The 15,508-nt window shown below is 41.1% G+C and overlaps 1 protein-coding gene across 1 annotated transcript in view; it reads right to left on the reverse strand.

Annotated features, from left to right (window-relative positions):
• Positions 1 to 3,608: 3,608 nt before the first annotated feature.
• Positions 3,609 to 15,508, reverse strand: part of C7H10orf90 (chromosome 7 C10orf90 homolog) — a 63,537-nt gene continuing 51,637 nt past the window's right edge. Inside the window, exons 7-9 of the mRNA XM_032191793.1 lie at positions 6,273 to 6,336; positions 5,347 to 5,446; positions 3,609 to 4,504 (exon numbers count right to left, since the gene is read on the reverse strand). Of these exons, the coding sequence (XP_032047684.1) occupies positions 4,466 to 4,504; positions 5,347 to 5,446; positions 6,273 to 6,336 (203 nt within the window). The 3' untranslated portion in view covers positions 3,609 to 4,465. The remainder of the gene's footprint in view (positions 4,505 to 5,346; positions 5,447 to 6,272; positions 6,337 to 15,508) is intronic.

A 15,508-nucleotide genomic window follows, 5' to 3' on the forward strand; every position in this document is an offset into this window, starting at 1 on the left:
GCTTGATGAAATATGACCTTGTGGGACAACCCCGTGTACTGATCTACTCTGTCAGTGAACAAGTGGCCAGTCAATGCTCCCGGAAAGACAATTACCCACCCATCAAAGCACACAGGCATTTTTGTCCTTGGAGTCAAAGGAGCAAACATCTTTGCGGAAGAGGCAAGCTGGGGTATTTTTGGCCACAGAGCTCTTGCTGTGATGGATGTATCAGGAATGGATTCCTCCAGAGAGAGCTGCCAGAAACTTTATCCCTGCTTTGCTGTGTTGTTTTCCTTGTAAATCAGCCCTCTCACAAAAAACATTACGCTGACATGGCCAATCCCAGATACTAAACAACAAAACTCCGAGCAAGCCTTACCCAGACAGTCTCCTCTTCTATCTGACCAGCTGAGTAAACTTGAAGAAGTAACTAATGACTTGCATACACGTACACAGGAAAATATTTGGGTTTAAAATAAATCCCCAGAATACTGTAACCCTCAGCGCTTTACATTACAGTGACTTTCAGCCCTTAATGATGTATTGCTGTCAGATGAAATTAATGTTGCCAACGTGGAGACAAATGTGTCTCACACACCTAAACCACTGTGTGTCCCCCATGTGGGCGCCATTTTGAGCAAGGCACAACTTCAGCCCTACTTAGGGGCTTCTGGTTAGGAGGGAAAAGGCTGAGGTGGTGAGCCTTAACATGTTGAAACCATCTCAACATTTTACCCTGACTAGAACTCGTTAACATTGCTTTGGATGCATGTTCATATCAGCAGTGAGAAACCAGGAAAGTCAGTGAGGAACTGAGGAACAAGCGGCAGTGGCTGTCACCTGAGTGTCAATCCTTGTGCAGTTGCACCAGCAAGAAAATGCGTCCCCCGTAAAGACACACAGCATGGGCTGACAAATAGAGAACCCATGCCCAAACAGCATCCAAAGAGAAGGAAAATTCCAGTATTTAGCAAATGTGGGTGATCTCTAGCACAGGTTGGAGAGTTGTCTGTGGAGCGTACTGTCCAACGGTGAATGTATTCTTTCCTTTGAAATGCCTGAGAGTCTGAAGTGAAATTACGTCAATTTTGTTCCTAGCTCTAAAGTTTATTAAGTTGATGCCTACTTGTACAGGGCTAAGCCTGTGAGGCCCATGTTTTTCTGAAGTAACATTTTCCTGTATAGTCTATTTTCTATTACAATGACTTGATTGTAGAACCGAAATGAATGTCAGGATTGTGTGCTGGATACATTACCAGATACCTTCTTTTCTGAGGCCCAGAAAGAGAAATTAGGTTTGCAACAGAGATCATTTTTGTTATTTTGAAGTGAAGGTTTCATGTCATATAAAGCATTCCCAGACAGTGATTTGCATTAGGCATTTTGTTCACTAGGTGTACTTCCAAGGTTATTTATGGGAGACAATTCCCACCTCAAGTTGCCACATATTTGTCCTGTAGATTTTGAAAGCTGCATTTAGAGAAAATAAAAAACATTGTGAAATAACCTTTCTCCAAAGCCAAAAGATTTTATGAACAGCATATTAAGACAGAGAAGGTGGAGCTACCTATGAGCAAGATGACACGAGGATGCAGCAAGCCAATGCCATACCATCTCTGAGGATGGCCAGCAGAAATGACAGGAAACCAAGCCACCCCTGCCCCAGGGAGCCTGCTGACAGGGCTGCCAAGGGGCAGAAAGGAAGCTGACCCTTGTCACGCCTCATTTCAGTTGCTCTCATGTTTCCTTTTCTCACCAGGATGTAATGGATTTCTAAGAAGGATCAGCTCCTCTGTTCAATGAAAAGAGGCAATGGGCAAAACTGGAGGACAAGAAGTTCCAGCTAAACATCAGGAAACACTTCTGTACTGTGTGGATCAGGGAGCCCTGGCACAGGCTGCCCAGAGAGGGGCTGGGGGCTCCTCCTGGAGAGCTTCAAACCCACCAGGACCTGGGGCTGGGCACCCTGCTTGGGTGGGGAGGGACCTGAGGGATCTGAGGTCCCTGCCCACATCAGCCAGGCTGCGGTTCTGTAATTCCCAGCCAGACGGTGAGAAACATGTTAAATATGTATATATGTATTTACACAGGCATGTAAAATTATATGGGCATGAGGGATGGATATATTTGGGCAGTTAGATTAAGACGGTTAGATTAAGACCCATTTCTCTAGTTTCTTGGCATTCTACAAGAAAAATGTTGCATTTCCTTGTAAAATACTCTTTCATTCCCAACCAGGAAGGCTCCTGGTCTTCTGCTCTGCCAGAGAAGAACTAGGAGAAGTTTCAGGGCTCTCTTCTCCTGTTGGTATAGGATGTCAGTCCTACACCAGAGAAAATCCCCGACCCAGGCTGCTTTTCTTCTCATCCAGAGGATAGGGACCAAAGACCTAACATCTTGTCTCCATACCAAAGTGGTATGCCTCGCTGTGGCTCTAGGGAAGGACTACAAGCAAGTTTAAGTAGATACAGTAAAACAGGCTTAAATGTACATAATACTCCCCTATGGATGTGTGTGAGAAGCAATGCTCCTGATTCATCAAACCCAATAAATCAAAGCTGCATTCCTCCAAAGTCAAGAAACTAGAGGTTAAGGAACCAAGGGGGGAAATTTTAGGTTCCTACTGAACTCAAAGGGGATTTGGCACTGACTTCTATAGGAAATGTCTTCAGTTCTTGTAGTGAGCTCTAACTGAAACTAAGCTTGAAAGATAATCCTTCAGATCCAGTCTAGGAGACCATGTGTGTGGGTGTGCTCACTGCTGACATTTATCACTGTGTGGTGGAGCCCCAGAAGTCTGCTGAAGAGAAAGGCCCTCCTGTTCGAGGCAGGCCACATGTTTTTCCTGGAGAGCAGCAGAGGGATCAATGAAGCCACAGGAGAGCAGACCTACCATGCAGCTGAGCCGTGAAGCTTGGAGGATGTCCCTTCTCTCAGTCCCTTTCACAAGTTCCCCTGTTTGGAGCCATGTGTGGTCCAGCCCTGACCTCAGTCCCCAGTACAGCATTACTTGATTGGTTAAAAAGGCTTGTTTTGGGCAAAAGCCCTGGCAGTTCCTTTCTCACAACAAGCGTTTCCTTACCTTCTTCTCTCAAAATGTATCGAAGCAATTGTCGAGTACTTAAAAATATCTACCTGGAATGCAGTGTATTTGTTCAATAAATTTCTACCTTTTCTGTGAGCAAAAATTAACATCATTAATCCCACTTTACAAACTAGGAAGCTGAAACACAAAGAGGAAAAATAATTTAACAGAGAGAGAGAGCATGAGATACAAGCAGGCTCCTGGTGTCCAGCACAAGTCACGCAGCTGGAGGCTATCTAAGTGGCCAGTGCTCTGCTCACCAACATAACTCTTCCAAAACAGTTAACCTTACATCTCAGGATGGATTAGAAAAATAAAACATAGATATCAAAGGCTAAACTCCAGCCTCATTCAAACACATTCAATTGAGTGTTCATGCAACAGAGGTTAACGCTTGCAATGATTTTTATGGGCAATATTTTTTACCATAGTATTTGTGGCAGACAAAGGCATGACTTCTCAAGCAGTTTCAATAATTGTGTTATATTTAACAGTACCAAATAAAAACACAGCAGTTGGATAAATATTATATTCGTGTTTTATTCCATAAATAAATTCCATTGGTTTGTAAGCTGGTTGTTTTTACTTCCAAAATGTACAAATAACAATTTAAATATTTTTGGAGGAAACATTGCAGATGGTTTTAGTTCTGCAGTTTTGATGCAAACATACTTCTTGGCACTGCTTCTTAATATGCCATTTCTATAAATACTTAATGCTCACAGAAGTGGAGTAAAATACATATTACAATGAAAAACATGAAAAACAGTTAAAACCAAATTTTTAAATATCGTCTTTAAACAGGTAAACTTGCTATGCAGATTCACTACATAAACAGGAATAGAGTTCTTCAGAGAGATGAAATATTGGTCCCTTTTGGTATGTTAAGTATTAATGTGAAACTGCTGCTGCTATGATTATGTGGTAATGCTATTTCAGCTAGTTTCTAAACATAACAAATAATGATATTCATTTTTCTTTAGTTTGAGGATTTAACTCACAGGAAATCAATTAATAGAATACTTCAGAGAAATAAGTTTCCCAGGTCTTATAAACCCAGTTCTATTGCTACACAGATGTATACTTTTAAAAAGATTAAGATAAACAATACCACTGTAATTCAGTATTTGCATTAAAAATTCTTAAAATTATTTCCTCTGGGTAAACTGACCATAAGTTGATGCTCTCAAACAACTGAGCTCCCTTTTAGACCATATTTTGCTTGCTTGAAAGTTGCCTTAAAATTTCAATTGAAATACAAATGATCTTTCTTTTTATAAAGAGCCAAAGATAAGAAAAATACCTCCAGGTAATTAAGATAACAGTAACTTTTATGGCTTATCTAGCAGTCAAAGGCATTTGAGATCCAATTAGGATGATCGGCAAGAGAATCCTTTGTCACTCAGTGTTTCTTTGAAGGAGCTGGTCCAGTAATTGCTAGGAAAAAAAAAAAACAATTCAAAACAACCTTAAGATAGTGTTAAACTACATGACGTGGAAACAGCTGTAGAAACCTGAGCAATGCTGTGAGGTGGCACAAGCCTCCTTAGATCTCAAATCTTTAACAAAAAAGAAAAGGAAAAAAAAAAAAAAAAAAAAAAGCACTGAAAGCTTTTCCAGCTTGGACAGGAACAGTGTGATTAGATGGAGGAGTAGAGCATTTAAGGAAAAATTGAAAAATTGTTACATGTAGATGACACGGAGGAGGATTACCTGGCAGTTCATCAGATCTCCATGTAGATTAACTGCACTAAGGCAGATTTCTGCCAGGACAAATTACTAATTTTTAAAATATAAAGTATTGGGTGCTTATTCTGACATGAGGTTCATCTGTCAATTCCAAGGCCAAGGAAGTGCCCAATCCCAAGGACAAGATTTGAATAACATCCTTTGCTCTCAGAGTTTGCACATGATAGCAGAAGCTCCCCAGGGCGCTATGTCCATGGGCCTGTGTGAATACAGGTATCTGCCTCTCCTACCAGTACCCGCTACAGGGCTAGAGAGAAGAAAACTAGAAAACTTCTTTGCTAGAGAGAAGAAAACAAACTAATCACTGCAAAACCACAGGGCCTGGTGTCTGAGCATCCTACATCTCACTGTTCCTTCTCTGCTTCATAGGGGTGCTGAGGGCCCAGGAGGATAATAGCGAAGAGAAGTGCACAAATACTGATAATAAAGCCACAAATAGATTTAATTACAGACCAGTGGTCAAACACTCATATTTTAAAGCAGCAAGAAGGATTACAGAGCTGCGCTTTGCATTCACAATAAATCATTACCTTTTTGAAGATCTCCACACGCAATCTATTACTCTGGATGATTATCCGCTTCTGTTTTTCTTCTTGTTTCTTTTTTACTTCGGGTAAATTGTCATAAATCCTGGAATGAATTTGGAAAGTTAACTTCACGTCATCCCTGGGACTTGCAAATGACTTATTCTTCTATTGGAAATGTATGCCACCAATGCAATACTTGGCATTAATGGGCATCTCTGAGTATTTGAATTAGATCCATGGCACAAGAATTATAAATTATTAATAATAATGTTATTAAAAACATCTGAATTCTTGAAAAACAGTGCTGATTTTGAGCTAAGGAGTAAAGAAAGATGGGATCAGGTTATCTCAATGCAGCAGCATAATTCTGGGGAAGCTTCTAATGAGCTCAGTGCAAGTGGTTTTGATTTCAAAACAGAATTTGGCCTGTACACTTTTTTTTTCTTTTTTTTCTTTTTTTTTTTTTTCATTTATGTCACAAAATTAATACTGAGCAATTATTTTCAGGCATTCCTCTGAAATCTAAGAAAACCATCCATAGAAGACTGTAATCTGTTGATATTTTTTCACCGTCACTAGGAACTCTTTTACCAAAAAAAAAAAAAAAAAGACATTATTTGTCCTTTTCAAATATTACAGGAGTTGCCCTCAGAAAGGTGACTTCTGGTCTGATCTTTTCCCATCGAAAACCATGACAAAATTCCCACTGGATCAAAAAGGAAGGAGAATCTTCCTTCTTTCAGGGATGTGGCTTGCAGGGTATGGGCATTCTGTGTTGTCTGAAACTCCGAGAAAGACTCTGCTTAAAGGGCAGGCTTGGCCCAAATAGATCAAATTGATGCAAACAAAGCAAAACTTTAGCATTGTGCAAAAGCACGGCAAGAAGTGTGACAGACCAGCCCCAATGTGTGAAGGTGATGTGGAAGTACCTTTTGGATCTCATGTGCATCTCTTTCTCTGGAATGAATCTTTCCTTTGGTTTGAAGAGGTTATCTAGCAGAGGGAAAATAAAGTTAATATTAGATGAATCTGTGTTTACTGAAATTTCAAGCTTCTCTTTCCACTTAGTCATGCTATGGTATTCCTGATTAAACTTTCGATGACTTGAGGTCAGATCTGCATAAGTCAATAGAAAGGCTTTTAACAACTTCATCTGGAGCTCAGTTGGGTCCCAAAGCTGCCATCCAGCAAGGGAAAGACATTTATTTTAAATGTATCCGACTCGTCATTGCCACACGCAGCTGTGTAGGCCTCTGCTCAGCCCAGCGCCGGCTGCCAGCAGGGCTGCAGCAGGTGAGGCCCATGCTGCAGGCCATGTCCCCAGTCGCCGTGTGTCAGGATCCTGGCTTGGCACCATCCTTTCCACTTCGATTTATACCTATTTTACAGGGCTGCGAGTAATTATGCTGCATGCTAGGGGGAGGAAAATTGTATTACTCTTTGCTGATCGACTATGAGGATATCTGAGATAATTTCAGTCAACGTTTCCCTTGATACAGGGAAATAATTACTGATCTTCATAGTCAGTGGGTCCCAGGAATAGGTAATTTTAACACCTTGCTTGCTAAAATGGTCTCCGAAAAGTTTTTGCATGTCATTTGCACAGGGTGGGCAGCCAGGAGGCACGGAGGACAGGGTGCAGTGCCCTGAGTAGTCACATTAAGCTGGAAGTCAGAGGAATTTGCAAGTGCTTTTGCAGAACATATGTATAAGATAAATGTGTGCAAACTTTTAAGCACTTCCATTTGCCAAGGAAGTTTAGAAGACATAATATATATCACAGCAGGCACCGCGTCAGCCTCTTTCTGCCATCTCACTGAAGAGACAAAATAGAATAATCAAGACAAGGAAACAAATACAGTGAATAATTTGTTCCAGAACTGCCCAGTTCAGACGCTGGGCCAGAGCAAACCCAACTGCTACTACCCAAAAAAGCCCCCTTCCCAACAGGTTTGTGGGGCACGCTGTTGAAGACACCAAATGTTTCAGGGATATTTATGGGAGTTGTCGTAGCAACCTAACAGCCTCCAGCAGCATACGGGGCTACACCCAGAGGCAAAACCGTGCTCAGATTACCGCCTTGCTCGGGAAAATGCTGTTTGTCCTTGAAGCTGCTGTATCTCCATGTAAAAATAAAAGGGAGCTATGCAGCAGTTTCTATTCTAACCTGGTACTGCTTTCAAAATGCAAATTGTGAAAGGAGAGGAGGCCGTGAAGCTTCCTCTGCCCTAGGAATAACTTTTCTCCACTCAGGGCTTATCTAGGCTTAATAATTAGTATTACATCTTCAGTAGACACAAGCAACATACTCGATTTACTGGAAAAATATAATTTGACTTTTTTAATTAGTGTTTTAATGTTCATTTACATGCTCATTAATTTAAAAGGAATAAACACTTGGGTGCTATAGCTACCCAAATAATCCTAGTGCTTCATGAAGCAGATTGCCTCTGTGACCCTGCAGAAGGATTAGGGACCAACAACACCATCTTGCTGGGACCAGTGCAGCTCCCAGCACAGCCCCTTGCTGCTCACGGTTGCAAACCTCATTTGACTACTCAGGCTTGCAGGACACATCCCTTCCCCAAGGAATGTCCTCTAACCTGGACCATGGCACAGGACCACAGCCTGAAATCATATCAAGCCATCACCATGGGTTCTCTGCAGCACTGAAACAAAAATAGGAGATGCTTGGGCAGTCCCTGGTGTGACCAACATTTCCTTGGCTGTTCCTATGTCTTTGGGTGCAGCAGAAACCTGCACAGCCCACACCACATTAACGACACGTTAAATCTTCCAGATCTTTATGCAGAGCCACTGGAACCTGTGAGAATAATTCTCTCTGGATGACACAGAAATCATCTTGAACGGTATCAGGCTCATCACTGCCCATGATTCTACCTGGAATCTATATGTTTCTGTGCCAGAGGCTTTGAAGGAGGAATCAAAAAGAGATTCTTGGGAAAATCCTCCAAGAAAAATAATAAATCTGTCTTGGCTATAAATATACCCTTCGTGAAGCAGTACAAGGTCAAAAGGGTAACACTTATATAGGTAAACACTCATGTAGTATCTCTCAGCTTGCTCTCAGGTCACTATGTCTGAGAAAAAAATCATGTATAAGTATCAAACAAATAATGTTCTTGGGGAATTTTGGGATGAGAATTCTAAAATTAACTGAAATATAAATAAAAAATGTTTTAAATTAGAAAATTAACCAATGTTTAAACATGCATATGATTTTTATGTTCAGAACTGAACATAGGATTGAACAAAACATATTTCTAAGAGGAGGAGCAGCACGTACTCAGTGCTATAAAAACTTGCCAATCACACCATGAAGACCTGAATTAACATTCATCTTACCAAACTAAGACCCGGGTTGGGCATAAAATGGACAGTTCCCCAAGTTGATAGCCTCCTAAATTGCATTTTATCAAAGTTCCTTATCGGATCTCATAGTCTTGTAATGGTTTTGGTACAATCAAGAAGGATAAAAGAGAAGGGATTTCAAAACAGACATTTGGTATTTCCAGTGATGCACCACAGTAAAAAAAATAATTAAAAAAAAAAAAAAGTATAGACAGGCATGAAGAACTTCCTTGGTGCTTTATTCAAACCCTGTCAAACCAGCAAGCTTCCAGTATTTATACCAATTCTGTGTGCAGCAATGGTCTGTGAGATCTCCATGGCAGGGGAAAGAAGCTACTTCAGCAAGTTGTAAATGAAGGTAAATGGGTCATCACTGCAATGTATTTTAACTCATGCTAAACTGCACCTCAGACAGGATGAGCAACTTTCCTGCCTGGAAGTTATTAAGCGTTTAGACAAAGAACAGATAATAGGGTGTGTGGGAACTGTCCCCTGACTTCCTGTTTACCACTAACTCACTGAAACACTTAAATTGAAATAATAAAATAAAATAAAATAAAATAAAATAAAATAAAATAAAATAAAATAAAATAAAATAAAATATCAAAGGCTAAACTCTGCCCATCAGAATACATATACATTTTCCACTAGTATGAATGTGAATTCTCAAACTGTTAGGAGCTAAAATATACCTTTGAGGGTGTGTTGTCAGTTCCTGAAAGGCTAAGCACTGATAATAGTGATTCTTTAATTGCACTGCTTTTTCACTGAACTAAAAAAATAGTTCACCAAATGCCCATTCACCCAGAGAAGCTCTAAGATATATGTTTTTTTTTTTTTTTTTTTTTTTTTTTTTTTTTTTAACACCGCTTCCAAAATAAACAGTCCCCTAAAAAAATAAACCATGAATCTAAGATAAATGTCAAGGTGGCATTCAGCTTAGCATGCCCGTAGCACTTGACTGGGAATTCATCCAGAGAAACCAAAAAGTGCCTACACCCCAGGGTACTGCCCAAAGTTTTACACATTTCATGTCAATGACTTCATGAAATGCATTACATCAACTGCAGTCAACAGATGACGTTTTGGTGTTATTTATTAAAAGAATGCAGTAACCCACTAGATAAAAGTGTGAAGGCAAGACTGCCTGGAATTTCTGCTCATCTCCAAGAAATGCTGAAGGTCTACAGAGGTCCTTCTACCAAGAGGACCCAAAGGCAGGTGGTTCATGGGCTGTTCAGGTGTGGCCTACTCTGTGGCTATTGAGACTTCTGATCCTCCCTAGTATTTCAGTCTTAGCAAAGGAAAATGTCAGTAGTGTCTATAAAAACATTAAAAACTACAGGTTTATGGAAATACTTTAATGATAAATTCATTTTGGGCATGATATGGGAGACCAGTCCCCTCTATCCAAATGACATTTGAATATTCTTGGACTTCATCCAGAAAAAAAATAAATAAATACTATCTAACCTGCCCTTCCCAATTCATTCCTGTTTGACTACAGCACATAGTATTGAAAAGCCTATAATTTCCATTAAAAAAAAAAAAAAGGCATTAATAAAGAAGGTATGACAGATTTGGCAAACTGATCAAAAGGTTTGTTCCATCTTTAGTAAAACTTGCACCATCCTCTCAGTCCTGTTTTCTTTAGTTTCAGCTTATAATCATGGATGAAATCAGACCTCTTACTCCTTGATTAAAAAGTCCGTCATCGAAAATTCAGTTTTCAATTTGGCTACTTCAAGACCCTAATGAAATTATCCCCCAGCAATTTGACTGAACTTTGTGAGTCACCCTCTATAATGCGCAGTGTTTCAACACTGTAATTGTTTGCACAGAAAACTTCATATTTGAAGATTTTCCAATTTATCTCCACCTTCCTTGGTACCACCTTGGGACACGGACCCCTTGTGTTGAGGGGCCTCTCTCAGATGCTCACCCCATTGTAAAGAGCTCCAGAAACCCAGAAAGTTGGGCTTTTACATGCCCAAAAAGCTTTCTGCAATGCTGGCTGGATTTTCTCCGCTTGATATTAATTGGCAATGTACTCTAGCACACTTTCACAGGCTTTTGACTTCAGTCTTGCTTATTTATAATTGTCCTTCTTGCTCACCTCCCTGGGCTCTCCTATACATTTCCTATTTCTCTCCTGTTACTATTGCATTGCACAGATGCTGACTTTCTCCCCCCACTCATAAGGATGAGGACGTGGAAGGGACGTGCAGGTCAGCCCATTCACAACACCCACCTCCTCCCCTGCCACCACAGCAAGTCCCCACAGGACCTTGTCCCCTGGTGCCAGTGCCCTGCAAGGTGCCGCCCACGTCTAGCCGACTCACAGGCACCGCTGTAATCAAGGTGATGGATAATAATATCATAAAAATAGGTCATCCCTCTTCCTAATTCAATTACCTGACTGCAGCTTAATCTTTATTCAGAACTGTCAGCCTTAACTAAGTGGCCAGGCGCCAACAGGATCAGTAGCGCTACCGCTAGCTATGAATATTGACAGGGAAAAGAAACCTGAGCAATGGCACAACTAAAGTCATATATGAGCAGAGATGGGCAGGAGGCTTCAAACATCCCATCAGCCACCAATGGCATCTGAAGAGCACAAGGATGCACATCTACTGCTGCAGGAGCTGCTGGCTGCACTCTTAGTGCAAATTCTCTGATTGTTGTCTTCTCCTCTCCCCAATGAATCTGCAGTCCCAGTAACAACCTCCAACAGGCACCTTGAAAACACAAACAAAACCAGCAATCCCTTGCCCTCCAGGCTTTTGAAGTTACAATAAGGCTTTTTGGAATGGTTTAGAAGCATGGCTGAGGAGGTATAAACTTGTTTCCAAAATATTGCTAAAGATACGGGGTTTGGAGTATTATTGGATACAAACCCAGAGGAACAGCAGGCACATCGGTAGGAGCTGAATGGCGACTTTCCACTTCCAGTGCCATTTCCAACGAACCACCACCCTCCCAAAGGAGAGCAAAATGGAAGGTATGAAAAAACCATATGTGCCTGAGAAATGTTTTAAACCTCTGAAAGTGCTTGTGTACACTAAGATCAGAAGGCTGTTCATTATGCAGATTTAAAGGCCTATAAACAGCTGGTAGTCCTGTCACTGAAGTAATTACATTACGGTTTTCGAGATTTAAATCCAGTTATTTGAACATTGTTTCTATTCAGTTCGTCACAGTGGGATCTCTAATTTGTTCGACATAGTCAACAGCCGAGTAGTCTATCTTGGACTAATTAGCACTCTCAAAATGTAGCACTACACATTATCCAGCACAAAGGCTAGTGTGAGAGTCTCATGTTCTTTGCCTTCAAAGCACTCTCGTGACGATAAAATCTTCTACAGGATAAACATTTTTATTTTTCCAAGATTACTTTTAGCCTTTCATAAAATCCTACTCATGAATTACAATTAAAAATCATAAACAACTTGGGTTTTTTTTTGAGGATGAGAAGGTAAACGGAAGCTGCACAGATGTTGGTATTTATATGGAAATGATGTTGAGTGCCAGCTATTTCTTTCATCTTCAAGAAACTGTAAAGTTGTAACAACACTGTCAAAACATTGGAAAAATGTGTTATCTGATATTTTCATCTTATCAATAAAGATATTTTAGCCTGATAGAACAATTTTAGGCAGAGGAAAATTTCTGAAGGTCATGGTCTTTCTTCTGGGTGACACTGAAATAATGCAAGTCAGGAGAGAAGCACATGTAACAAGCTTATTTTGGAGAGATTACATGAAATAGCGACAAATTTATGGAGTGCAGAAGGGAAACATCTCGGGCTGCAGAACCCCCCTCATTTATGCCTGAGTAGGAGCTGGCTGCCATCTGATGGGGCAGTCCCACCTTGACTTCTCTCCGCATGGACACAGACGTGCACATGGGGAACTGGGCCAGGACATGTCCTCTGGAGGCGGAAAAGGAAGGGGATAGCTAGCATTACTGCCAGTGTTTGTGGTGTGTGTGCTCTGCAAGCATCCCGGGGTTCGCACAGACACGCTCCTCCTGCCCAACCACAAACGCACTTATAATCCATCCTTGGGGTCGCTGTGTCGGGGTCAGTGGAAATTACCTTCCCCAGCCAACCTGCCCTTATGAAAATCACTGGAAAATGCATGAGGGTGTGCTGGCAATGAGCCCTATGAACTTCGAAGCCATAAAGACCTCTCCACACATCCCAAAGACAAAAAAAAAAAAAAAAAAAAAAAAAAAAGAGCAAAGCGGAAGCTATCAGGCTGAAGAGAAGCAACCACAAGATCACACCCTGAGGCCTAGGGATGCCATCAATACGATGCTGTATGCCTAAGCAAGTTTCCAGGTACTCGTTTTACTTTCCTGGGTTCTTAATTTCAAATGTGGTTTCAGTGCATGTTGCTGTGAAAGAGCAGACTGCTTCTGAGACCAAGAAAGCTGCAGGAGGGCTGGGTTTGGCAGAGGTTTTTCAGACTAGCAAGGAGGAGAAGCATCAGCACCAGAGGCTGTGGAGATGTGGCAGAGCCACTGTCCTGCATGCTCAGAAGTGTTTGGTGCCCAGTGCCCTTGACTTCTAAGGACTGTTGATGTCTAATAGCTGGTTTGGCCTTCATGACTGCAATAGCACAACACTGGACAGCAGCCACCAGGCCCGTCCCCTGCTTGGCTTTGGTGTCACAGCTGCTCCTGGACCACCACTGACCTACAACTGGGTGTAGCCAGAGAGGGTGGTGGCATTTAGGACTTTGTCTTTGGACCTGAAGGCACAACTTGATGTAGGATGGTATTTTTCCTTTTCTGGGCACTTTGTGATCTACATAAATCCCAGGCACTCAGCCACTTCAAGAGCTGGCTAAGAAACAGTGCAATAGTCAGGGGTGAACCTTGCCATGTTGCCTTTGCTCAGCCAGTTTGGCTGGCAGGCAGCTTTTGGTGTTGTTGGCACAGGGATGAGGTAGACATGCAGCCTGGGAGCCTGCTTTGGGAAGGGCATGGTCTCATTAGACCCATAAAAACAAGAAGCTGGTGCCAAGGGAGGTGGTGCTGCTCCCCTCCCTCTCCATCTCCCGTCCGCCCTCCCAGTCAAAGTGCTGCTTCATGAGCTGGATCTGGCTTTTTTTTTTTTTTTTTTAAATGAGACACAAAGCCCTTCCTTACTTGAAAAGCACATTTTATGTGCAAAAATGGCTTTTCCAGAGAATATAGAATAATGATGACAATAAATGACAACTTCCCTTCCTTCCCACCTGAGGAGCAGGCAGAAGGGAAGGAGCAGGCTGTGAACATGGTGGGACAGAGGTTGTCACCAGCAGAGCCACCAGCAGGACACAGGCATCCAACACCCCGGCAAGCATGCAGGGGAAACCCTTGTCTCTTCTAAAAGAGGTGCAGCCAAAAAAAATTTAAGAACATCTGTACTAAACAAAGATCCCGTGCTCTGGGACTCATTAATGATACTAATCCTTCTGCACAATAGCATCCACGAGGAGAAGTCCTAAAATACCAATTGTCAGGACTCAGAGCAAATTAAATATGCTCAGTACACTCCTACACACAGCCTTCTGAACTGCAGCCCACACAGTTGTGCTTTATCAGAGATCTAGGATTTACAACATTAATTACAGTTATTCTTCAACAACAGACATGTGACACTTCTGTCTTTATAAAAATATTAAGATTTTACAAATAGGAAATTACATGCGGCTACATGAACGCAGATGAGTTATGGAAACTAAAGATTCTCTTTAGACAAATTTATCTTTAATGACCAACTACTAAGAGAGGGAAATAGTAATTTACTTGAATGAATAATGAATATGTTTCAATATTATGCTTTTATTGCTCATTAAACAAGCATAAAAATTAATCATCATTTAAGGAGAACGAGGTTTAACCTTTCAACTTTTTGTTTCACAGAGTGTTTGCAGAGCAGTCTGGGGGGATTTTTAAGATGACCAAACAAAGAAGGAGATATCTGCCACTTCTTCAGAGACAAATGACAAACTCCTCCAGCCTGGAGTCCTCGCTGGGGCTGGGGCAGAGCCCCCACACCACACTGCAGCTGGGCAGCGTGGCCCTGAGCCATCTGAACCCAAACAAATTACCTTGGATAACTGAAGTGGGGAATAAATTTTATTGACTCATTAACACGCACTTCATGTTTTGTGCTTTGTTTATATGTGCTTATTTAGCTTGTACTGGAAATCCCATTACGTATATAAGTTAGACGCCACCATACCAGAGCAAACAGCATAGATTTAGTGATAGCAAATAATATTCCCCAATGCTAAGCATGCCAAGAAAAATAATTTTGAGGGGGAATGCGCAGAGCTGATGTAGTTGTTTTAAAAACTACAAACTAGTACACTAATTAGAGCTTCATCACCTTCTCATTGAAAGACTTGGTGAGTGTTACTGACCTCTGTGAGTCATTAGCCTTCCATCCTAAAGTCCATGGTCTAAAAGACCATCTCTGGTCTTTTAGATCATTTGGGTGTATTTTTGCTTGCTTAGGCTTTGTCAGAAGAAGAGTTGAGGACAGACTTAATCATAACATGGCTATTTAATGTTTTTAATTGTTTTATTTTTCAGCAGAATAATGTGGCTTCTGAGACACCGTTTAAAACCAAAAAGTTAAGAGGAATGCCAACCAATCAAATAAATCTTTTTTTTTTTTTTTTCTTTCGTCAACTGAATTAAGTAAAAGCCAGATGGCAATTAAAAAAAAAATAAAAATGGGTGATTTGTTTAACATCCTGTGCCTAGATAATATTTACAGAGATGCTATTGGGAGGGA

Source organism: Aythya fuligula, chromosome 7 (genome assembly GCF_009819795.1).
Source record: "Aythya fuligula isolate bAytFul2 chromosome 7, bAytFul2.pri, whole genome shotgun sequence".
Taxonomy (NCBI): domain Eukaryota; kingdom Metazoa; phylum Chordata; class Aves; order Anseriformes; family Anatidae; genus Aythya; species Aythya fuligula.